The sequence below is a fragment of the Gallinula chloropus genome (genome assembly GCF_964237585.1).
Source record: "Gallinula chloropus genome assembly, chromosome: 5".
NCBI lineage: Eukaryota > Metazoa > Chordata > Aves > Gruiformes > Rallidae > Gallinula > Gallinula chloropus.
Window position 1 is genome coordinate 5,841,168 of NC_140090.1, and position 20,378 is coordinate 5,861,545.

The following is a 20,378-nucleotide window of genomic DNA, read 5'->3' on the forward strand; positions in this document are numbered from 1 at the left end:
GTGTGTATATTGGCCAAAAGAAGTTTGAAAAACTCTGAAGCATTTTGGTTTCCAAATTTAACATTAGCCATCGGAGAGAAAAAAATAACCTTGAAGACCCATCAAAAACTACCTTGGCTTGTACTGCAGAAATAATCAAAAAGCAGTGAGAACAACACAGCAAATAGTAATTGCTGAAATATTTTTATCTAAAGTTATGTCTCTCAGTAACATCTAATAATGACTAATATCAAGACGCAGGAAACTGGGCTTTATCGTCTATGACGTTCTTGCGCTATTCTATGGGGAAAAAAGTTGTCTTCCTTAGAAGAAGATTATTAAGTACTTTAAAACTATTCCCTCTGTAATTGAGGCTGAACCTAAGGTGATTAGACAGCTGGAATGAATTCTTAGCCAGCTTGAATTTTAAAAAGTTCCAGAAATCGCAGAATAGAATTTCTGATGTATATAAGAAGTCAGAATGTATTAGGATGTTTTTGTAATGTTTAATTCCAGGCTCAGAAGTGTAAGTGATACGTATTTTGGTGAGATCTGCAGTACTTAAATGCTAAATTTAGCAGTTAAATTGATTTACCTGAAATGTCATCGTTCTGTGAAGAAAATCTCACCTACTTACGCAGACTAGATTTTAAATACTGAATTAGTGTTATGGTTTAATGTTGTATGATGTAGTGTTAATAAAGCTATCTGCTAGCAGCATTTCTTTATCAAAAGATTCAAGAATAATTTAGAGACTAAAACAATTTTAGAAAACTTGTCCTAGATATAAGCCCACTCATGTGTTTTGCTTATGTAGAAGTGTGCTGTATGCAACAAACTTACAATACCAATGTTTATATGTACCACAACATGCTTTAGTAAAAAGCATATTAAATCAAACCTTTATCACCCTTAGCTGAATGCCTATGAATGTGTTTTTATAGAATAGGTATACAACTATGAAGTCATTTCCAGTTGGTTTACAAGAATTTCCACTGTTATGGAGAAGTGATATCACTGAAGTAGGTGTAACAGAACATTAGTACACCGTGCAAGGTTTCTAACCCTTGAGATAAATCAATCTAAACACCCTTTGTCTTCAGAGGGCATCCTGCCTCTGCTCCTCCAAGTGTCAGTTCTTTACTCACCTGAAATGGACACTCATCCATCTGGCTCCCTCTGGCTTGTCATCAGGAGCCAGAAACCCAGCAATAAAATAAGTTTTTCTGCTGATACAGTACCACCTCAAAATTATTTCACTTGACCCATAGTTACTACTTAGGTGTAGAAAAGTGACCTGACATTAATCCAAAGGGAGGTTATATAGTCATATTTATTGTTGGCCTGCAATAAAATCCTGATTCAAAGTCAAATTCCTGTCAATTGGGCAGTCTTCTGGCTTGTGCCTAAAATAATAAAATTCAGAAGATTTTAATTTGTGACATGAGCATCTGTGAAGCACCTTTTGACTAATGTATTCATTTGGTTTTGTTATTGGTTTGATCACAATGAAATAGATGTATACTGGATAGGTTGCAATGATTTTATGTGTTGAAAACCACACTACCAGTAATGTACAGATCTGGAAATAAAATGTTTTAAGTCTCTTTTAGTGGATACCAATCACGTAGCAACAGAAGTGAGGTATACTGGTTGTTTTGTACTTGCACAGTAACTATTGCAAGTCAAGTAAGTTGTGTTTTAGTTTCAGAAATTCTTCTAATTCTATATATCAAGAACAAGTGTGACTAAACTGTACTTCTAAAAAAATATATAATTCAAGTTATAGTAGTAAATATCATTATATTGAACATTCATAATGGGATTTTTGGTCCTTAAGTGTTTTGGGTCTTTAGAAATGTAGTAAGAAAGGTAGCAGTTAATTCCCATGACTTGACAGAGTCAAAATGGGACAGCCATGCCCAGTTCTCATCCTGATTTCCCTCAGGATGCTTGAAGATTTTGTTTTGGCAATGCATATGTCTCTATCCCTGTGAAAAAAGCCTTCCAACAAATAATGATTATTGTCAAGATTAGTATGCCATTCTTCATTTGAGTAGTTTTGTCCATGACTGTTCCAGTGATGCCTTGCAATTTCTTATTAGTCAGTCTTCCTTCAGATTGGTGACTAGAAGATAATTTCAGTCTTGCTCTGTTTCTTGTGATTAAATCCCAAATACTGACTCAGATTCTGATTCATCGGATTGTTGTTTGTTTTTTGGGTTATTTTTTAACAAAGACAATTGAGGTAAGTCTTGAAATTCTGCATAATATTACTATTGGCTTCAACCATTGAATTGATTTCTCTTCATAAGTCCTATGCGAGGGATTCTAACTACTGAATCCTCAGTGGCTTTCTGTAAGACTGAATCCAGATTGCTTCCGACAGCTGTTTCACCAGCACCTCACACAACTGATGAGAAACAGCTTTGGGTTTGATTTGGCTTTTTCAAGCTGGAGTTATAACAACATATGTGTGTTGTACCATTCAGAATGTTTTTATAACAAAATGAAAGCGAATTCCTGTGTGTTCTTAGATAAGCTTCCATCTTTTTCTCCCTAGATGATTGTGATTGACAGAGCACAGTTCTTTTATGGTTTATTTATTGCCTATAGCAGGGCTGACTTTTTCAGTTTAGAAAATACCCTTTAGTTTTACAAAGGGGTAGGGTACCACTTCATTTTCCTAAAAGAGACCACTGGTTTTGCATCTATTAGGCTTAATGTATCTAATTGTCTGTAGCACAACGAAGCTAAAAACTTACCAAGAGGATAAAAATGCAGACACTTGCACTGGGTAAGACAGCGTGTGCCACAGCTGAATGAGCAAGAGTAATGAACACTTCCAGGACTTCAGCATGCTGGAGCTGCATGTTTATCACTTTCATTTTAAGAAGGGGATATTTGTGCTCTCTTGGCTGGATGAAAAGCCTGAGAAAAATTATGAAGATTCAGATCTGATGTTGTTTCTGAACAAAGATGCAACATTTAATTTATTGTGGTCTGTCCTTCAGCATATTTCTGTGGGGCTTTCCCAGTGCACAGAGTGCAGGCAGACCATGTGCCCTGGCTGGGGATGTGGAGGTTAATCCCTGTATACCTTCTTTTTCGCCCACAAAATCTGCCTCAGGGAGCTATAGTAGCAAAAGCTATGGAGTTCAGTCCCTGATATCTTCCTGATTTCATTCCCACTTTCAGTCTTTTTAGACACCCAATAGAACTGGGGACACATGCAGAAAGCTGCTTTGAAAAAGCTGATATGAACAAATTCCTTTTGTTTACAGCTGTATTTTCTGTATTTACAAAAGGGTTACCCCTGGGACTGGTATTTCGCAGAACAGAACGAAGTGGGTTACATTACAGCAGGTATTGGTGTAGGTTTGTTTCTTGTTGTGCATCCTTTTCCTAGCCCTTCTCTTCCATGTAAAATGGTAATCCCAGCAGATTTTTAAAAGAAAAAGAAATATAAAGGGAAAACAGAGGGGAATGTGTCTTACAGCAGTTCTGATGAGTTTTAGCATATGGAAGACTGGCGGTCCCTGGCCTGGAGGGTCTGGAAGAGTCATGGAACCCTACCAAAAGAAATCTGCACTCCCTTTCATAGGTGCACTCAGCTCAGTACAGAATGAGGTACCTTGTGTAAAGGATAGGCAACAGCAAATACATTTCTGCCCCATGAGATGAGTATTTTCCACTGTGGGGAGGGAAACTGTCCTTGTCCTAAAAAAAGTTGTTCAAGAACCTTGTGTTCCATCGCATCATCTCCGTTTAACTGCCCAGTTCAGAAATCAGTGGGTATTTAAAAGGGAAAGAAATAGCAAAAAAAACCCATGCACTTTTCTTAAGAAATAAAAGGTTGTTATAGAAATGCCAATAAAAGATGTATGTGTGTGTGTGTGTGATTGGGGGAGAGGGGTGGAATATAAAAAAATGGAAAGAGTGAAGGGAAAAATGCTAGTAGAGTTCACAAAGGCTTGATTTCCTGCTTTATTGGTGTTTCTTCTGTGTAAGAACTTTCTGTTAAAGGAAAGAGTCAAAGAATGGAGCAAATAAGCCGTAAGTCCTTTAATGTTCATGTCAAACAGTCATATAGGGAAGAAAAACACAAGAAAACCTGCAAATTGAAGGTATCTGACTCTTTAATAAAGATATATTAAGGTTGTAGGTAAATAAAGCAGCAGAAGACTAAACAACCAGCCAGGAGAGAATGTATAAAATTACATGACCTGTAACCCTCTCCTTTCTTTCATGTTATTGAGGTCCAGTAGCTGCACTGGGAGCAGTGTAACGAGTGAAATAATTTACTTCCGTCATTTTGGAAGTGAAAAGAGCAGCAGAGAGGTCTTTGAGTCCGAGTTCCGGCGAGCTCAGACGAGTAATGAATTGACTCCAGATAGAAACTTTTCTGATTTTTTTTTTTTTTTTTAAATACAAAAAAAACCCTTTGTTCCAATAGCAGGTTCTTATTAGGGCTGTTCTCAGCCCCTTTTTCAGAGAACTTTATTCAGGAATACAAATTAAGAGTATTCAGTTTTTATAACAATTGTTCTGTGCTTCTCCCTTTGATTCTTCATCTTGTCTTCTCCTACGGGACCATTCGTCTCCTGTCTCCCACACAAAGGCATTTGCTCCTTTTGTACTCAGTTGATGTGAATCAGCAAGAGTAATTTGATTCTTGTATTTACCTTCAGACAACAAAACAGCAGCATTAAACCCCCTGTATTGTTAAAAGTCTAATGTAGTATTTTAAAACTGACTTATCCATTACAGCTCTCAGTCTTATTTGTTAGGTTATTTAAAGTCCAAAATTATTGTGGCAACTTTTCTCTGTTTCGTATTAGATTTGTGTTAAATCTCTTGAATTTAAATTGTTTTATAGAGAGCAAAAAATCAGAAGTGAATTTTAGTAATCCTGTTGTGCTACAACCTTTCATGGTTTTTTCAGGTACCTTCCCAGTTGACCTTTGCATGAAGTTATAACATATGTTTAATTTTAAAAGTATAAGACATGAGTGTCCAAATCATTGAAAGATAATTGGATTAGATAATCACTACTGTGGGCGATTTATGTCTCAGTATATTTTACTGAAAATAGGAAGGCATGTATTTCTTGGTGTGGTATGGGTAACTTTTAAAGTTGTAGTCCATGTTTTACAGTTATAAATATGCCTTTTGATACTCTTTTTTTTTCCTTGTATTTATAGACTGTCTTTATTTCTTTTTTTTTTCTTTCCCAAAATCTTACATCTTAATTTTGTGGAATTACTGTAGAATATAAATAGGACATGTTTTTAATGTGCTATCAGAAAGGTACATAAAAATAAGCCATTTTTTTCTGTACTTCAGTGTTATTTATTCCATTTTTACCAAGTTCTGCTCTATAAACTCATGACTAATGATAAGTAAAACAGATAAGATAAACAAAACAGAAATAGACCTTCTCTCCAATAAGACATGCTACATTATCCATTTAAACAACTTCTGTAATGAGTAACTGAAGAATGGTTCGTGGAACATCAAAGGATTTAATGAACCACCCAAATAAATAAAACACCAAGCCATACTCAATCTCCAACTACAAAGTAGCTTTGTTACAGCAGATATATATATATAGCCAGGGTAGATACAGTATTTGTTATTTTTTGCTGTAGAACACCTGAAATAAGGATGTGCCAGTCAGTCCCCGACAAAGCTTCAGATAAACTTGAGAGGTGCAATTGCCTGAAAGATGATCAGTTCCCAGAAGTTTTGTTTAAATAGGTTTGATCCCAATTATGTGTCTGCACCGTCTCAAGCTATTAACTGAAGAAGCCAGACCCTGCTGGAGAGGGTCCTGTATGTGGGCAGGGAAGAGAAACTTGGGTGCATCAAAGAAAAGGCTGCTGCGTAAGCACGGTGATGTTACTGCACTGTGCAGGATCCGTGCTGGAGGGAACTGTTCAGCTAGAGGATATCCAACATTCCTAAAGTCAACAGAATCACTAGGTTGGAAAACACCTTTGAGATCATTGAGTCCAACCATACCTGTCCTCTACTAAACCATATCCCTGAGCACCTTATCTACCTGTTTTTTAAATACATCCAGGGTCGGTGACTCAACCCTCTCCCTGGGTTCCAATGCCCTACAACCCTTTCAGTGAAGAGCTTGTTCCTAATGTCTAATCTAAACCTGCCCTGGTGCAGCTTGAACCCATTCCCCCTCATCCCATCACCTGTTGCTTGGGTGAAGAGACCAACACCCACCTCTCTACAACTTCCAAGTCTTCACTTTACAATGCAGTTTGTTTCTTTAAAAATTAAAGAAAAAGGGGTTGGTGTACCCATGTGAGCCAGAGTTAGACCTCAGCATGTGTAGGACAAGTGGGAACCTTAACTCTTTCATAAGATAATTAAAACTGGTTAATGCAGCAAAATATCTGCAGCTGGTGGGTATTCTACTGAAGAGTTTTCAGTGTTTGTTGGCATCTCTTTTGTTAAGGTAAGTTCGAAAGGATTAGTTAGGCAGTGGTCTGGCTTCATGGGATTTGTTTTGCTGTGTGAGGAAGGTCTTAGTGCTGAAAGCATGTTTTGGACTGGAAAGGTGCTTGTCTGTTTCTTTAGGATTACAACTGTTTGGATGTACGAGCTCTGTACGCGTGCTAGTCCGTAATTAATTTCTTGGTGTCACTGAATGATTTTTATATCTTGTTCACTGAAATGAACAAGGATTTATTTTTCTAAGTGCTTCCAAGACAGGCACAAATCTAGCAGCATACCAGCGTTATAGAAAGATTGAATCAGAATTTGGGTCACCTCATACCTCACCGCTAAGACAGCGGCAGTACTGCCGTGAGCGCTCGGTGAATGCAGAGCTGCAGGAAGGATCTCTGCTCCGTGGCTTTGCAGCCTGCGCGGGCAAGAATCAGAAACTGTTGTTCAGGAGCAACAAGTTAGTATGCAAATATCAATTTTTCAGGAGGATTTAAAGCCTGAATGATTTCTTTTTAAACATTTTGGATAGGGTTTAGTTAAGAAGGGTGTTAATAGAGTGGAAAAAAAAGGCACAGGCTGAGGTGATGAGAAGAGGGCTGGGCAGTTTTCTGAGATCCCCAAGTGAAGCCAACATGAATTTTATCATTTCTTCAACTAGGAGTGATCGTTTCAGGCAAGAACCTGTACTGTCATTGCTAACTTACGTTGTAAGGAGGTCAGCTTTCCTCTGGCATGATCTGGGTGAAGCACACCACCGTCCATGCACAGCTCGCAGCAGTACAGCCCTGCTGCACAAGCTAGTGTGGCCCCCCCACCTCTGCAGCTCTCAGTGGGGGAAAACAGTTCCCAAAGCACGTCTTTTTTCCCTGCACCAGGGAAACAGAAGGGATAGTTTACATTCTCTGTTATGAAAAGTGGGGTTTTTTTTTTAATTTCCCTTACTGCCAGGGGTCTGTAGCTCTGTTTGAGATGCGAACTGGTTCTGGTTTGTCAGTTACATGAAAGGGAATTATTCAAAGCAATTCTGTGTGTGCTTTTCCTGCAGATGATTCCTGTAAATTAACCTGTGAAAATGGAGGAAAGTGCATTATAAATGAGAAGGGGGATCCTCGATGTCACTGCTGGCCAAGTTACTCTGGGGAGAGGTGTGAAACTAACCACTGCTACAACTACTGCCAGAATGGAGGAACCTGTGGAGCCTCTCTTCTTGGTAATATTTCCATGCAGTTGTTATCTTACTATTATACCTGCCTTAGTTTAAATGTTTCAGTTTATTCCTTGCCTGTGCTATCTTTTCTCTTTGTAACTTATTTGCCTTGTCCATACTTAAATGATGTGCAATATAGCAGTATATACCATACATACGTTTCATATCAACAGTGCTCTTCATTCCTGTGTCTCGGTGTTTTAGCGGAATTAAGCTGTGTCCCACAAAGTGACCATGTGAGTGAGTATTCAGAATAAAGATCACATAATTACAGAATTGTAGGGGTTGGAAGGGACCTCCAGGGATCATCTGCAGTTCTCATCGAGTCCAACCCTCCCACCAAAGCAGGTTCCCTAGGACAGGTCGCACAGGTCGGCGTCCACATGGGTCTTGAATATCTCCAGAGAAGGAGACGCCACAACCCCCGTCGGCAGCCTGTCCCAGGGATCTGTCACCCAAGTTCTGCATATTGGTGCAGAACTTCTTGTGCTCCAAGATGCACATGTGTAAGGTCCAGTCAAACCACATCTGGAACAACCCCACAGATCTTGGTCACTTTTGATCTTAATTCTCCCTGTAAATTTTTATGTGCATACATGGACATATTTCCTTATATGACAGTCCTCTAGCTTTTCTCTTTGTCTTACTGGAATCCACCAAGTAGCCAATTTACTCATCTAATTCTCAGGAGTTATTTGGTTCATCAGAATTCAGATACTTTGAAATTTGAAATCACATATCTTACTTTCGGGGAGATTATTCTAACACTTAAATCATGGGTATTCAACAGTTGGTCTTTGTCCCTAACGTCTAGGCTGTTGTAGCTTGCATAATGCAATTAGTGTTTGGGCTGGGAAGTGTTTTAGGGAGGGAAAGTGTGACAAGAAGTAGTCTAAAATTTAGTAATTATGTGAGAAAGAAGAAGTTGGATTCTGTTTTCTGCTCATGAAATATTTCAATATTTGATTCAAAGTAGAACAGCTGGAGACGAGTTTGCTGTCTCGTCTCTTCTCAGATGCCTATCAGCTGATGAAGATGATGTGAATCATTTTCCAACGCCCTCATGTCTGTAGGAAAAGTACAGGCTCCTGATTTTAGAGCCAGAGTTTGTGACAGTTCAGCACAACCAGAGAGCTCTCTAATGCAGCATTATGTATCTTAGTCTAGGGGGCTTAGATATTGATGTTTTCCTTAGCACTCCTTACTAATTAACTTTAGCATATATGGTTTAGCAATCTAGCTTGACTTCCTGGCTCCTCTGGCGCCTCCTCTTATTTAGTAAGATGTGGTGGCAAAAATCCAAGTGAACATGAATCTGAGAATCTGTTGTGTGCCAAAGAGGAGATTTCATTTCTGAGTATTTGAGGGTTAATAATGTTGTTCGTAGTTAACATCACTAGTAATGGTTAAATATTAGAATATGAGAATTAGATGTACTTGAAGTTGATTAATTATATTTGAAACTGCTTCTAACAGCTGGTGGGAAAACTGACACAAATGATAAGCAGAGATTTTTATCAACGTGGTGAGATCGATACGTGTTCAGTGAGAATGTGTGAGTGAATGAAAGGAAGTCAGGGGTGATTTAAATGATGTGTAGAACGTCCTTGTCATCTGAAGAGAGGATGTTTACTCCCACGTCTTCATATGTTTGCTGTTTAATTGGTAGTTTTGTGGGATTAACAGGCTTCATAAAATTAATAACTCTGGCTCCTAGAACTCAGCTCAGCTTTAAATCCCGCAGAGACCCCAGGGCTTTATTTAGTCCTTTTCTTCTGGCATTAGCCATAGGCCTCACTCACCTCCAGCAGCTCGTGCTTCCTTACCCAGGCAGGTAACACTGTGCTCACACACCTATGCTAGCACCTGGATTTTATTTTACTTTCCCTGCTAAATCCAGCCTCTGAAATCTCTCAGCCTTGCTGATGCAATTAGTGTGGTAGGCTTGGTCAACAGAGTAAAGGAGAGAAATGAGTGGATTCCACTCTATACTTCTGCTGAATTGTTAATCCCATCCCCAGCAGCTATGGAGGGCCTGGCATTGGCCTTATTTCTGCTTGGTCTCAAACAGGGCTATGAACCTGCACCAAAAGTGGATGTCACCACATCTCACTGTTCAGTTGTTTGATTTTTTGGGATCCAAACCCATAACTGCGACTGAAGTTTACTGTACTACACATGGCCAAAGTGTGCCAAACCTTTGTGAGCTGAGACTGGCAGAGAGCTGGTCCTGATGACTTCGAGCATACCTGCTAATGGGAAAATTCTTCCCCTGTGCTGTGTCCACTTTCCCAGTTTCATCAAACCTTCAATAACCATATTTCAAGTTAAAAAGATTTCCTATCTGCCATTTCCAATTCATGAGGGCAACTGTGCCTTGAAGGCCTGTTCCATGACTTTCACATGCTGCAGATGTGGAAGAAAAGACCATATATCTTTCTAAATCAAAGTAACTCCACCCGCCATTCCAGATAAAATTTTGAAATTGATCCACATCTCATCTTCCCCACATGCCTAGCCCCTGGACTCTGTAAATATTCTATTAAGAAGAAATCTCTGTTTCTTATCAGACTGTATTTCCTATCTGTATCAGGCCATAAATTGTGTGCTGCTGAAACAAACTGGTGTGTCAGTGAGATGTCACCTTATCCAAGTTTAATCTAATCCATGATATACTAAAGCCATTATGTATTGTACAGAGGGAAGCTAAACTGGACACCCCAAAACTATTGAAAACTGTAATTAAGTCAACCAAGATTAATTCTTTGAGTGTTTTGGCAACAAACATTTCTTCTTTCCAGTCAAATATACCCCTGTGCAGAGCGTGTCAGTCATTGCATCAGTGAGTGCACATTGAGCTGCAGGGCTGCACACGTCATTCCCAGTTTGGGCTCAGGGTGTGAAATCCAGACCAGAGCAGTGTTCATTTGATTCCTCTTCCTTGTCTCAGCCTTCAAGGCAGAGTTGATCTGCTTTGACAGGTTCATATAAGAGCTATTAGTGTATATGTTGCTTTACTCTTGCGTGTTGCTACATGTAGAAATAAGAACATTCCATATTACCAGGAATTGCTCTGATTTTCCTTAATGGTTTTAGAACTTTTGTGTCGAGATTTATATTTTTATGTGTTACTATATTGTGTCTAGATTTATAATATTATTATAGTTTATTACATTGTGTTTTGATGTGTCCTACCAGGTTGATCTGTCCACTAGCAGGAGATACATTGTAAACTTTTTTGTTTGGTTGGTTTTGGTTTTTATTGGGTGCTTACGGGTTTTTTTGATAATTCTTTCATTTTTTGTAAAGTATAAAATTAATATTTTAAAATAAAGTCCACTGCCATTTCTTCTTTTGTGCTACTGCACCCCCCATACTGCAATGCTCACAACCAGTTCCTCAAAAAGCAGTAGTTATACTTTAGGTCTGTTACACAGTTTGTTTATCAAACTGCTCTGCTAAGCTGAGGCAATCAAGTTCTACATATTTTCCTTTTTGTCTCTTTTTCCAAATTTATTTTGTTCCAAATGATGAAGCCTTTTCCTCTGGAAGACCCAGGAGCCTTATGTGTGCGAGTGCCAAGCCAAATCCTATCCACAAAATACAAATGATCTGTGATAATTTCAGCTCGCTTGACTCTGGCTTCCTTAGAAGCTCCCATTGCCCTTATTGATTCTTGTATATTATCCAACTCAAACAGCTTTGATGCAGTCGATCTAACAAGTGTCATCCTGCCAGTAAATTTAACCTACAGAGACATGAGCTTCTTCTGGGTCCCCACTGCTGGGAGGCTTTCCTAGGAGCCAGGGAATTACATTTTGTTGGCTTCTGGCTCAAAAACTGAGGAAGAGAGATCCTGAAACCATATAATCATATTCTGATATGAATAGAATTATGGAGCCTATAAAATATTCTCCTGGTGAATATGTGTTCTAGTGAATGTGTAAATCCCATTCTCTTTCACCACCTAATATATAACAGTAATGTGATAACTAATTAACTAAATTGTGGAGTATTAATCTTTTTTAAAAAAAAAAAGATTGTGCTAAATCTTTGCTGGATGTGGTAAATTTTAGAACCTCATTATCTGCACACAAATGTTAATTTGTTAAACAAATCCCACTGGCAATTCAGGGATTATTCACTGTTGGTTTACTTACTGCTAAGCCTTTTGGCAAATTCCTATGTGAACATTATATAGCTAGAGATTGGGGCAGCTTTAATTAAAATTTATAAGTTTATGACAGTTGTATTGAACTACAATAATTGAACAAAGAAAATGTCATTGGTTAATTAAAAGTACACATCTGAGACGTGTAATTAAAAGTTTGGTACAATAATGAACACTTTTCAGTAAGCCAAATTTGGTGGGAATTTGGAAAAAATTGTTACCATAAAAATACATTTCCATTCTCCTTGCAGCTTAAAGGCAAACTGTTGGTGCATCAATTAACCAAGTGACTCAAACACATTAACTAGATTTAGCTAGTTCACAAAATTAGAATACACATTTACTATACACAAAAGTATGCCAAACCACATAAATTGGCAAGTTTGTATCAAAATGAGTAAAAAAAAATATTTTTCCCCTAAATGAAAATTGATTAAATGTTCTCCAAAATTACAGATAAATTAGATACTGTTTTCTAAGCAGTGCAGGTTCATTTTGGGATGCAGCAGTGTACACTGAAAACAACAAAGAGCTAGTTAACTTTGCTAACGTCCTATCAGTCCAAGTAGCCTCAAAGGTCTGTGTGCTCCATCATCTTCCCATGGGGACAGTGACCATGGGAAGGGGAGGAGCTGGTGTTTAGCTAGATGTCAAGGTGGTCTGGTCTGATGTGCAGCGGAGGTAAGGGTCCCAACCTCCACCACCACAACCAGCCTTGCTGAGAGCAACCTTTGAGAACTAATGTAGTTAGAGATCATTCCTTTCTCCCTTTCTTTAATATCTGTTGGGATTGATCTCAATCAGCTCACCTACTAATTATCTATAGTAATACAGCTTCTCTCTGCTACTGTTGGTTCAGTAAAGCTAATTATGGTTCATCAGCTACACAGAAATGAATTATTGTGATTCCCACAGACTGCTGATAGACAGCAGAAGACATGGTATTACTTACAGTAGGCTGATGGTGTGCCAAGTTGTTTTCTTTAATAGTGACAGCAAGTGAAATGCGAGAATTAAGCATGTACATGTTAATACCTAACAACTTAAAACCATATATTTCTGGGAGTGAATTTGCCATTGACTGGAAGAAATACATTTTCTGTGTCTTTGTGCAGGTACTCACCTGGATAATCTCATACTTCAAAACTTTCAGACTGCTTGCAAAACAGTATTCTTTCAATTATTTTTTTAAATTGCAACATAATTTAAGTGGTCATACAAAATACATACTTCTCTGTTATTTAGGCAATACCACGAATCAAAGAGTTCGTTTATTAGGAAATAAATGTAAATATGATTAGAAAGAAATTGCCTAGATATTGCAGAGGCAATGCACTAAAATATTTGATAAGCTATTTTTGAAGATGATTAAAAAAAGTTATTTGCTATTATATAGCAAATTAAATTGGCAAACTAGCAGTAACTACATCCTCTGCCATCAAAATCTAATTGAACATTTTAGGATTTTCATCCAAATTATTTTTCTTTGCAAGAAAAGAGGAAACTGCATTTTATCTTCATGCCAAAAGACTGATTTTTTTTTTTTTTTTAGGTCCTGCTGCGAAAAATAACGTTGTGTGTCCTAGGGTCACCATAAAGTATTCTCCATTACCTTAAAAAATTCTGTGCAAAGCATTTCAAAAAGTAGATTATAAATTTCTACGTTTGTTCCCAGTTCTATTAGTTTTAGAATTAAGACCAAAATTCTGTAATTTGGTTTGTTTTTTTTTTAAGATAGAGGCTGTAGGGAAACTCTTCAGAGAATAGTGACTTCCAAGTTCATTATTTCCCCAGAGAATTTGCAGTATAATTTTAGTTTTTCTGGATGTAAATGTCTTAACGAGCACCCTTTCATGTATTATGTGTCTGCAATTAATCTCTTCAGGAATGTTACTTAGAATTATTTTAAATATAAAATGCTCTCACCTGTATAGGGCCTCCATGCATCCTGCTTCTGCTTCTGTACACCTGTAGTGAGGAACTCTGTATATCCAAGAATTGGATTACAGTAAATAGCAAAGTGTCTGCATGTTTGTTGTAAATCACTGAGAGTAGAGACATCTTGGGTCAAAAAAGATGTGCTCCCTGCTCTCTAGATATAATTACTGTGGTTTTGAAATTCGAACATCTACATGTGGGATGCTGGGAATGTGCTCCCACCTTGTCCTCAATGCTTTTGACAGACAACGATTTTTGACACAGGTAATGGAGACAGGAAATTTTTCTTGAGATTATTATGGAAGAAACTAAAGAGGAGGATAAGGGAAAGCCAGGAAAAGATGGCAGCATGTCATGAGGTAAATCCAGTTGAGGATTGCACTGAAGAAGAGTGAGCTCAAAGCAAGGATTTTTTTCATGTCTTCAGAAAATTAATTTTGCTCCTTTTTGCATAAAATACAGCAAACGATGCTTGTCTGGATTTAAGTCGTTAGAATTCCATAAATCACTTTCCTTATTAATACTTTTCAGTGCTGTGATGTGTTGTGAATATTTCTGTGGTAATGAAAGTTGGGAATGAAGAGACAATTTTAGTGCTGTCTCTAATCCCAAAACTTCACAAACTGGAACTGCTGACGTTCTCTGTGCACTAGATTACCAGACGATTTTATTAGTTATGACATCTGACATCTTGGTTAGTTTGACTGTTTCCCTTGCCAACATAAGTCAATATTCTGATTGTATGATACAAAAAATTGTGCCATTGTTTCTCGTTGTTTCATACTGCATTTTTATTAAAAAGTTCTTGCAACCATTTTTTATTAGAAATCATTTCATTTTTGTATCAGAAATAATGCAGATTAAAATGTCAGTATTATTGTAGATGCCAAAAATCTGTGTATAAATAGGCAATGAACTATTAAGATTACTAAAAGTGATGTTAAATTGAGTGACAAAAATGGAGTTTAGGCTATACTGAATTACATTTTCATGTAACTGTCAGCAGTTTGGCATATTTATAAGCCTATATGAGCAAAGAGTAGAATAATCTTTCCTGCAAACTAGGAAAATATCATTGCCCCATCATTTTAAAAAATAGAGGAATATTAATAATAGAAATTGATTTCAGGTCTCCAAATCTATGTTTTATTTTATTTTAACTTTTTATTCATATGAAGGATTATGTGAAACCCCCTGTCTTAGGGGAAGAAATTTAAATACAAGTGTATACAAGGGGAAAAACAAAAAGAGACTGTGCTAACATCTGACTTCAACATCTTTGATTTAGTGTTTAGATCACAGGGGACAGATATGAATAACCAGGCTGATGCATATTAAACTAGTTGGAGCTATTTTTAAGACAACGGTTTTGTTCCTGCTGTACTCATTAGATGAAGAGACTAACTGATCTCGTGGCCTTTAGGATGATTTGCAAAACACTTTAAATTAGCATAGCTTAAAATAGAAAATATAGAAAAGAATTACTTGAAGGATTTCGTGGAAGAGTAAGAAGTAAGGGAAGGAAAAAGAATAAATAAATCATTGTGCATGAATCAGAGTAGAAAAAAGGAGGGCAGCTTTCCATGCATTGAAAAATTATCAAACTACTATATATTAAATGATTACAGAGTATTAAAACAAAAGCAGACTAGAATAAAATTAGAATTATGGGGTTTATGGAATATTTAGCTTAATCTTTATTACTTTAATAGAAATAACCAACTAAATGAAGGAGAAACAAAAATAAAGGTAAGAAGGGTTGTGCGTTTCAGGGTTTTGGATGCAGCTGTGGTAAAAGACAGTAGCTGTTGATATCTACATCAGATAGTATATTAAACTGAGAAAACCAACAAATAAGACAAAAGATAGCAAGGAAGGGACCTGGTCATAATGCCTCAGCATCCCTCAGTAAGGGATTCCTGGTAGATCAGTATGAAGGTGAGAAATTATTATTATGGAAAAGTAACCCTTAAATGTTATTTCATTTGACTACTTGGGATTTTGACTCTTCTGTCTATTTTGAACAAAGTCAGCTTCTCTTGCTAACCCACCCCTCTGAAGTAGGTATTGTTTATATCTGTGAAGTTAGTTTCTGCTGTATCACATGATGTAAATGCAATGATAACTGGAGTCTATCATCATTAACAATCCTTGACTTTCTCTGATCTCTTTTGGATTCCACAGGCTTATAATTTTCTTGATTGGGCTGTCAATACTGAAGTCTGATAGCCTATTTTTCCTGGGCTGTCTGTAATTTCATTCCAAACAGCTTCTGCATCGAACATACAGTACATTATATGGTTACCTTGCTAATCTGGTTGAATTTAACCCTTCTTAACGTGTGTCCCTACTCTGTCATGGGCAAAGACTAGGTATCAAGGAAACGTGTACTAGTTTCACAGCAGGCTGTTAGTTGTCTTCCCTTTCAACTGGCTATAGCCAAGGATACTGATGTTCCTGTTCAAGACAACATATTTCAGTTTTCCCATCTTAATCCTTAGACTTTACCATTTATGTAAGACATACATGTTACTATTACTGTGGGTTCCTGTTGTCTATTTACAAGGCACTGCTTTTGTTCTGCCTGATGAGTATTTGCTGTTTGGCTATTGCTGGCCTGTGCACAGTCCTTTACTCAGAGATGTGGTGTGACATCACCAAAAGGGATGAGTCTTTGCTGGTCAGCTACCCCTTGCTTGGCAGTGACCCAGTTAAGCTCTTGATTGTACTTGTCAGCAGCTTGGGTTCCTTATGATTCAAATGAAGACCACCCTGTCTACCCCTTTATTTCAGAATTTTATTTCACAATTAATCTTAATCTCTTTGCTTACCCATCTTGGAAGCCAGGAAGAAGAGAAGTATTCAACTTTTAATAAGTTTAAGAAAACCCTGGAGGCTGAATTGAAAGCAAAGGAAAGGAGAGTGGGAGAAAAATAATGTTTTGTAAGAGATAAACGAGAATGAGAATAGAATATTAGGAAGTGAGAAAGGAGATGGCTAGTTAGACGCATCATGTCATTTCTTTGAAGATTACAAATGAGGTATAAAAGCAATATGAGGAGATGGAAAAATATTTATGGGGTACAGAAGTTTGTTTTAAAGAAGATAAGCCTTAAGAAAAAAAGTCAGGGAAAAGTGAAAGAGTTTAGTAAAACAGTGGAATTGTAACAAAGCTATAAATCCTTTAGACGTGAGATTTAGATAAGGAAAAAAATGGGAAAATTACAATAGGCTAGAATCATAGAAGGAAAAGGCATCAGGTTTTAAACACTATTTTAAAACCCTTTAAAGAGAAGCTAGAGACTAGGAGTTCATTTTGTGCAAATATTCATCTCTGTGTGTTCACTACTTTTCAGACCTTGAATATTGACCTTACAAGAATCTTTGATCTGATGCAAAACGACAATTTTTTTGTTACTGTGCTTATTATGTGAGAGGGTTTGAGATAACAAAGCAAGTACGAGCACTTGGGGTAGAGTAAAAATTGTTATGTAAAGTTGGCTATTATCACATTAGTAAATATTTGTGTGTTCATGTGATTATACATAAAGGTTTGTAGATTTGAGAATAATGAAGTGTATTCTGAAGAGGCATTGATATTGATTATACAAACATTCATCCTCAGCAACTGGGGGAACGCAGCATGACAGGACTTAGTCATATCTTAAATTCCTACTTTAGACCATCTTTTAAAATAGTTCCCAAATAAAAAGTCAATACCCATGCATGCAGAAACATAAAATGCATAGATACAGTTTTTGGGATGCCCGTGCTGATTTGCTCGCAAGTTCTGAGTTCAAGCAACGTTTGCAAGGGAATCATTTTATTAGCATCTCCAGTAATGCTGCTGGGCTCATAGATCAGAAATTGCTACTGCTGTAATAAATGTATCTGTCTTTAAAGAGCTAATTATTATTATTTTAATGTTTATTTATTTTTATCATAAAATAGTTTCCTTTGTTTTGAACAGGGAGGCCAACCTGCAACTGTGCGCTGGGTTTTACAGGACCAAACTGTAACCAGACGGTCTGCAATCGTTTTTGCCAAAACGGAGGAACCTGCAGTGTCACTGCTGGGAATCAGCCCTTCTGCAACTGCTTATCTGAGTATACAGGAGACAGATGTCAGTATTGTAAGTAATCTTCACAAATTCTTAAATCTTGATTTATGACAAAAGTTCTACGAAGTGGAGGGTTAGCACAATTTGAGAGGTTTTCTACGACATGTGTTGGAAAACTCAACTCCAAAATTACTTGTACTGCTAAGGGAATGGAATCTGATGTAGCTGAGTGATATCTGAACATTCTTCTGCAATATCCATCTACATGTGTAGGGGAAGATGGAGCTTTTTTAGGAATGATTTATTTTAGTATTTTCTCGAATTAATACATCAACTGTACTTGTACAAGGCAACTGTTTCTGTCAGTAGAAATGAGATGATGGAGTTAAAATTTTCTACTCCAACTTCTCATGTTTGTTATTTTATGCTACTTAAATATAGTGAATTGACATAGTTGGTTAAAAAATTATGGTATCTCTTATCTTTGCAGACCAACACATGTGTCTTAAACCACTAACTTACCTTTCAATTTATTTCTAACCCCTGTAAGAAAAAACAGTCTAAGATCATCTTAAGTATGGTTTCTGCCCCCTCCAGGTATTAAATTTAGGATTTCTAAGTACTACTCTTGTTTAATCTTCAGGGCTTAACTTCTATCCTCTGTATCTGAAGCTCTTCATAGTTTTTCACTGCACTGACCCATATGTCTCTTCTCATTGCAATACTGTTTTCCAAAGGTTTCCCATAGGAAGTCTCTTCTCCCTTTTTAGAACTTTCTCTAAATTTCCTCTTCCTTTACCAAGGAGAAGGGAAAGAAGATTATCAGCCAATAATCCTTCTGTTCTTACTCCATTTATCTTTCTCTCCATGCTTTCTCTTAGCATGAATCACAGTCTTTTCCAGTGACTCAAGACATTGGAAAAGAATCCTGAATTTCTTCTTTTGGTCACTTATTTCAAAATTAGTTTGTAGTCTTCATGTCTCTTCAACTTGCAACCCTAACCTAAAATTCTGAAAACAGAATTATTTTTGTTAAATCTCCTTATTCCTGCTTTGCTGTAACCGTAACACTCTAAAACAGAGAGCTAAGCTCTTGTTGTAGAATAGAACATTAAATGTGGAAGCCATCACCTCTTTGGTGTATAATTCAGTGAATTTGCTGAAGAAGGCTAGATTTAAACAAAATGGCAGGGAAATTAGCTGTTGTAAAGGTCTGGTTTAAAATTATCTACAAGATACAAAAAGTGTTTAGTTTTAGTGAAAGGTCTGTCAAACAAGGAAAGGGTTAGTGTGTATCTTAAATGGGATTTGTACTGAAGTAAACTGAATGTATTTCCAGTTGGGAGACTATGAAATAAATTGAAACCTTTGAATGGAAAACCAGCAGTAATTGCAATTCTCTCCCACTTGGTATTAAACAAACTGCATGGATCCACAAATAACTATCTGCAAACACAATTGGGTATTTGAAAACAGTGTAGTACATAAATCATGCACAGACAGACACACAGATTAAGAAAAAATGTTTACTTGAGGCTTACCCAAAACCAAACAAATTGTTTCTAGTTGAATGCTTCTGCAAGCATCTTTTTTCCTTCTTTTTTTTTCTTTTTCTTTTTTTTTTTTTTGAGGAATTAATTTAAATGTAAATTTGGGATACTTTTTAAACAGCGCTTATTATCAGATTTGGATTGTCTGCTGACACTTTGGAAAAGTGCCACAACAGGGAGACTGGAACGCATTATAAAATACAAAATAAAATTAAGCTTTTGTTTATTTAAACCTTAATTAAAAAGAGAAATGAGCCTTGCGGTATTTAAGAGAGTTTTTTTTGTTTGTGGCCAAAAACAATTCTATGAATCTGTACAGGTTTACAGTTAATAATGTGTGTACCAATTCACATCTGTGTTATTTCTTTTTCTTTATTCACACATATGTATGATTTTTTTTGTGCTTTATTCATTGTGTTCGCTTTGTATGCCTGTTGGAATAGATTAATAGAGCGCTATTGCAAAGACTGGTTGCCTCCAAGATATCTTTCTCAGTCTTTCTGTGACGTGATTTAAACTAGTTCATATGCAAAGGATGATACATGAATGTGCATAGGTATTTTACTCATGCTCCCAAGCTGAAAATATTATTAGTGTTTTTTATGGCAGGGAGAAGACATTTACTTGCAGTATTGCCAGATTGCAAAGACCTTATTTTCCCCATACTTATCGTCTCCAATTACCCAATGCAGAGTTTCTCCTGTGATTAGTTCACATAAGGGCTAATAACCAAAATGTGTGCTCTGTGTCAAGGCATTGGCACTGCTGAAATAAATTCAAGTGAATGAATTTACATAGAATTCCACTAACACTGTGCATGTTATTATATACACATGTATTTGATGTATTTGAATATAACTCCCTGTTTTAAATTCCTGAAATAAGATATACAGACTAGTTAAAGTTCATTTCTTGTATCATTTAAGGCCCAAACAACCGCAAAAATAGAAAACGTTTTCATGCAGTTACAATCATTCAAAGTGGATGTAGTGATCTCCCAAG

The 20,378-nt window shown here is 36.9% G+C and overlaps 1 protein-coding gene across 1 annotated transcript in view; it reads left to right on the forward strand.

Moving 5' to 3' along the window:
• The window catches only part of LRP1B (LDL receptor related protein 1B), a gene marked incomplete at both ends in the record, with an annotated part of 709,648 nt that overhangs the window by 665,600 nt on the left and 23,670 nt on the right, over nt 1-20,378 (forward strand). The window contains 2 exons of the mRNA XM_084264363.1: nt 7,496-7,660; nt 17,737-17,898. Of these exons, the coding sequence (XP_084120489.1) occupies nt 7,496-7,660; nt 17,737-17,898 (327 nt within the window). The remainder of the gene's footprint in view (nt 1-7,495; nt 7,661-17,736; nt 17,899-20,378) is intronic.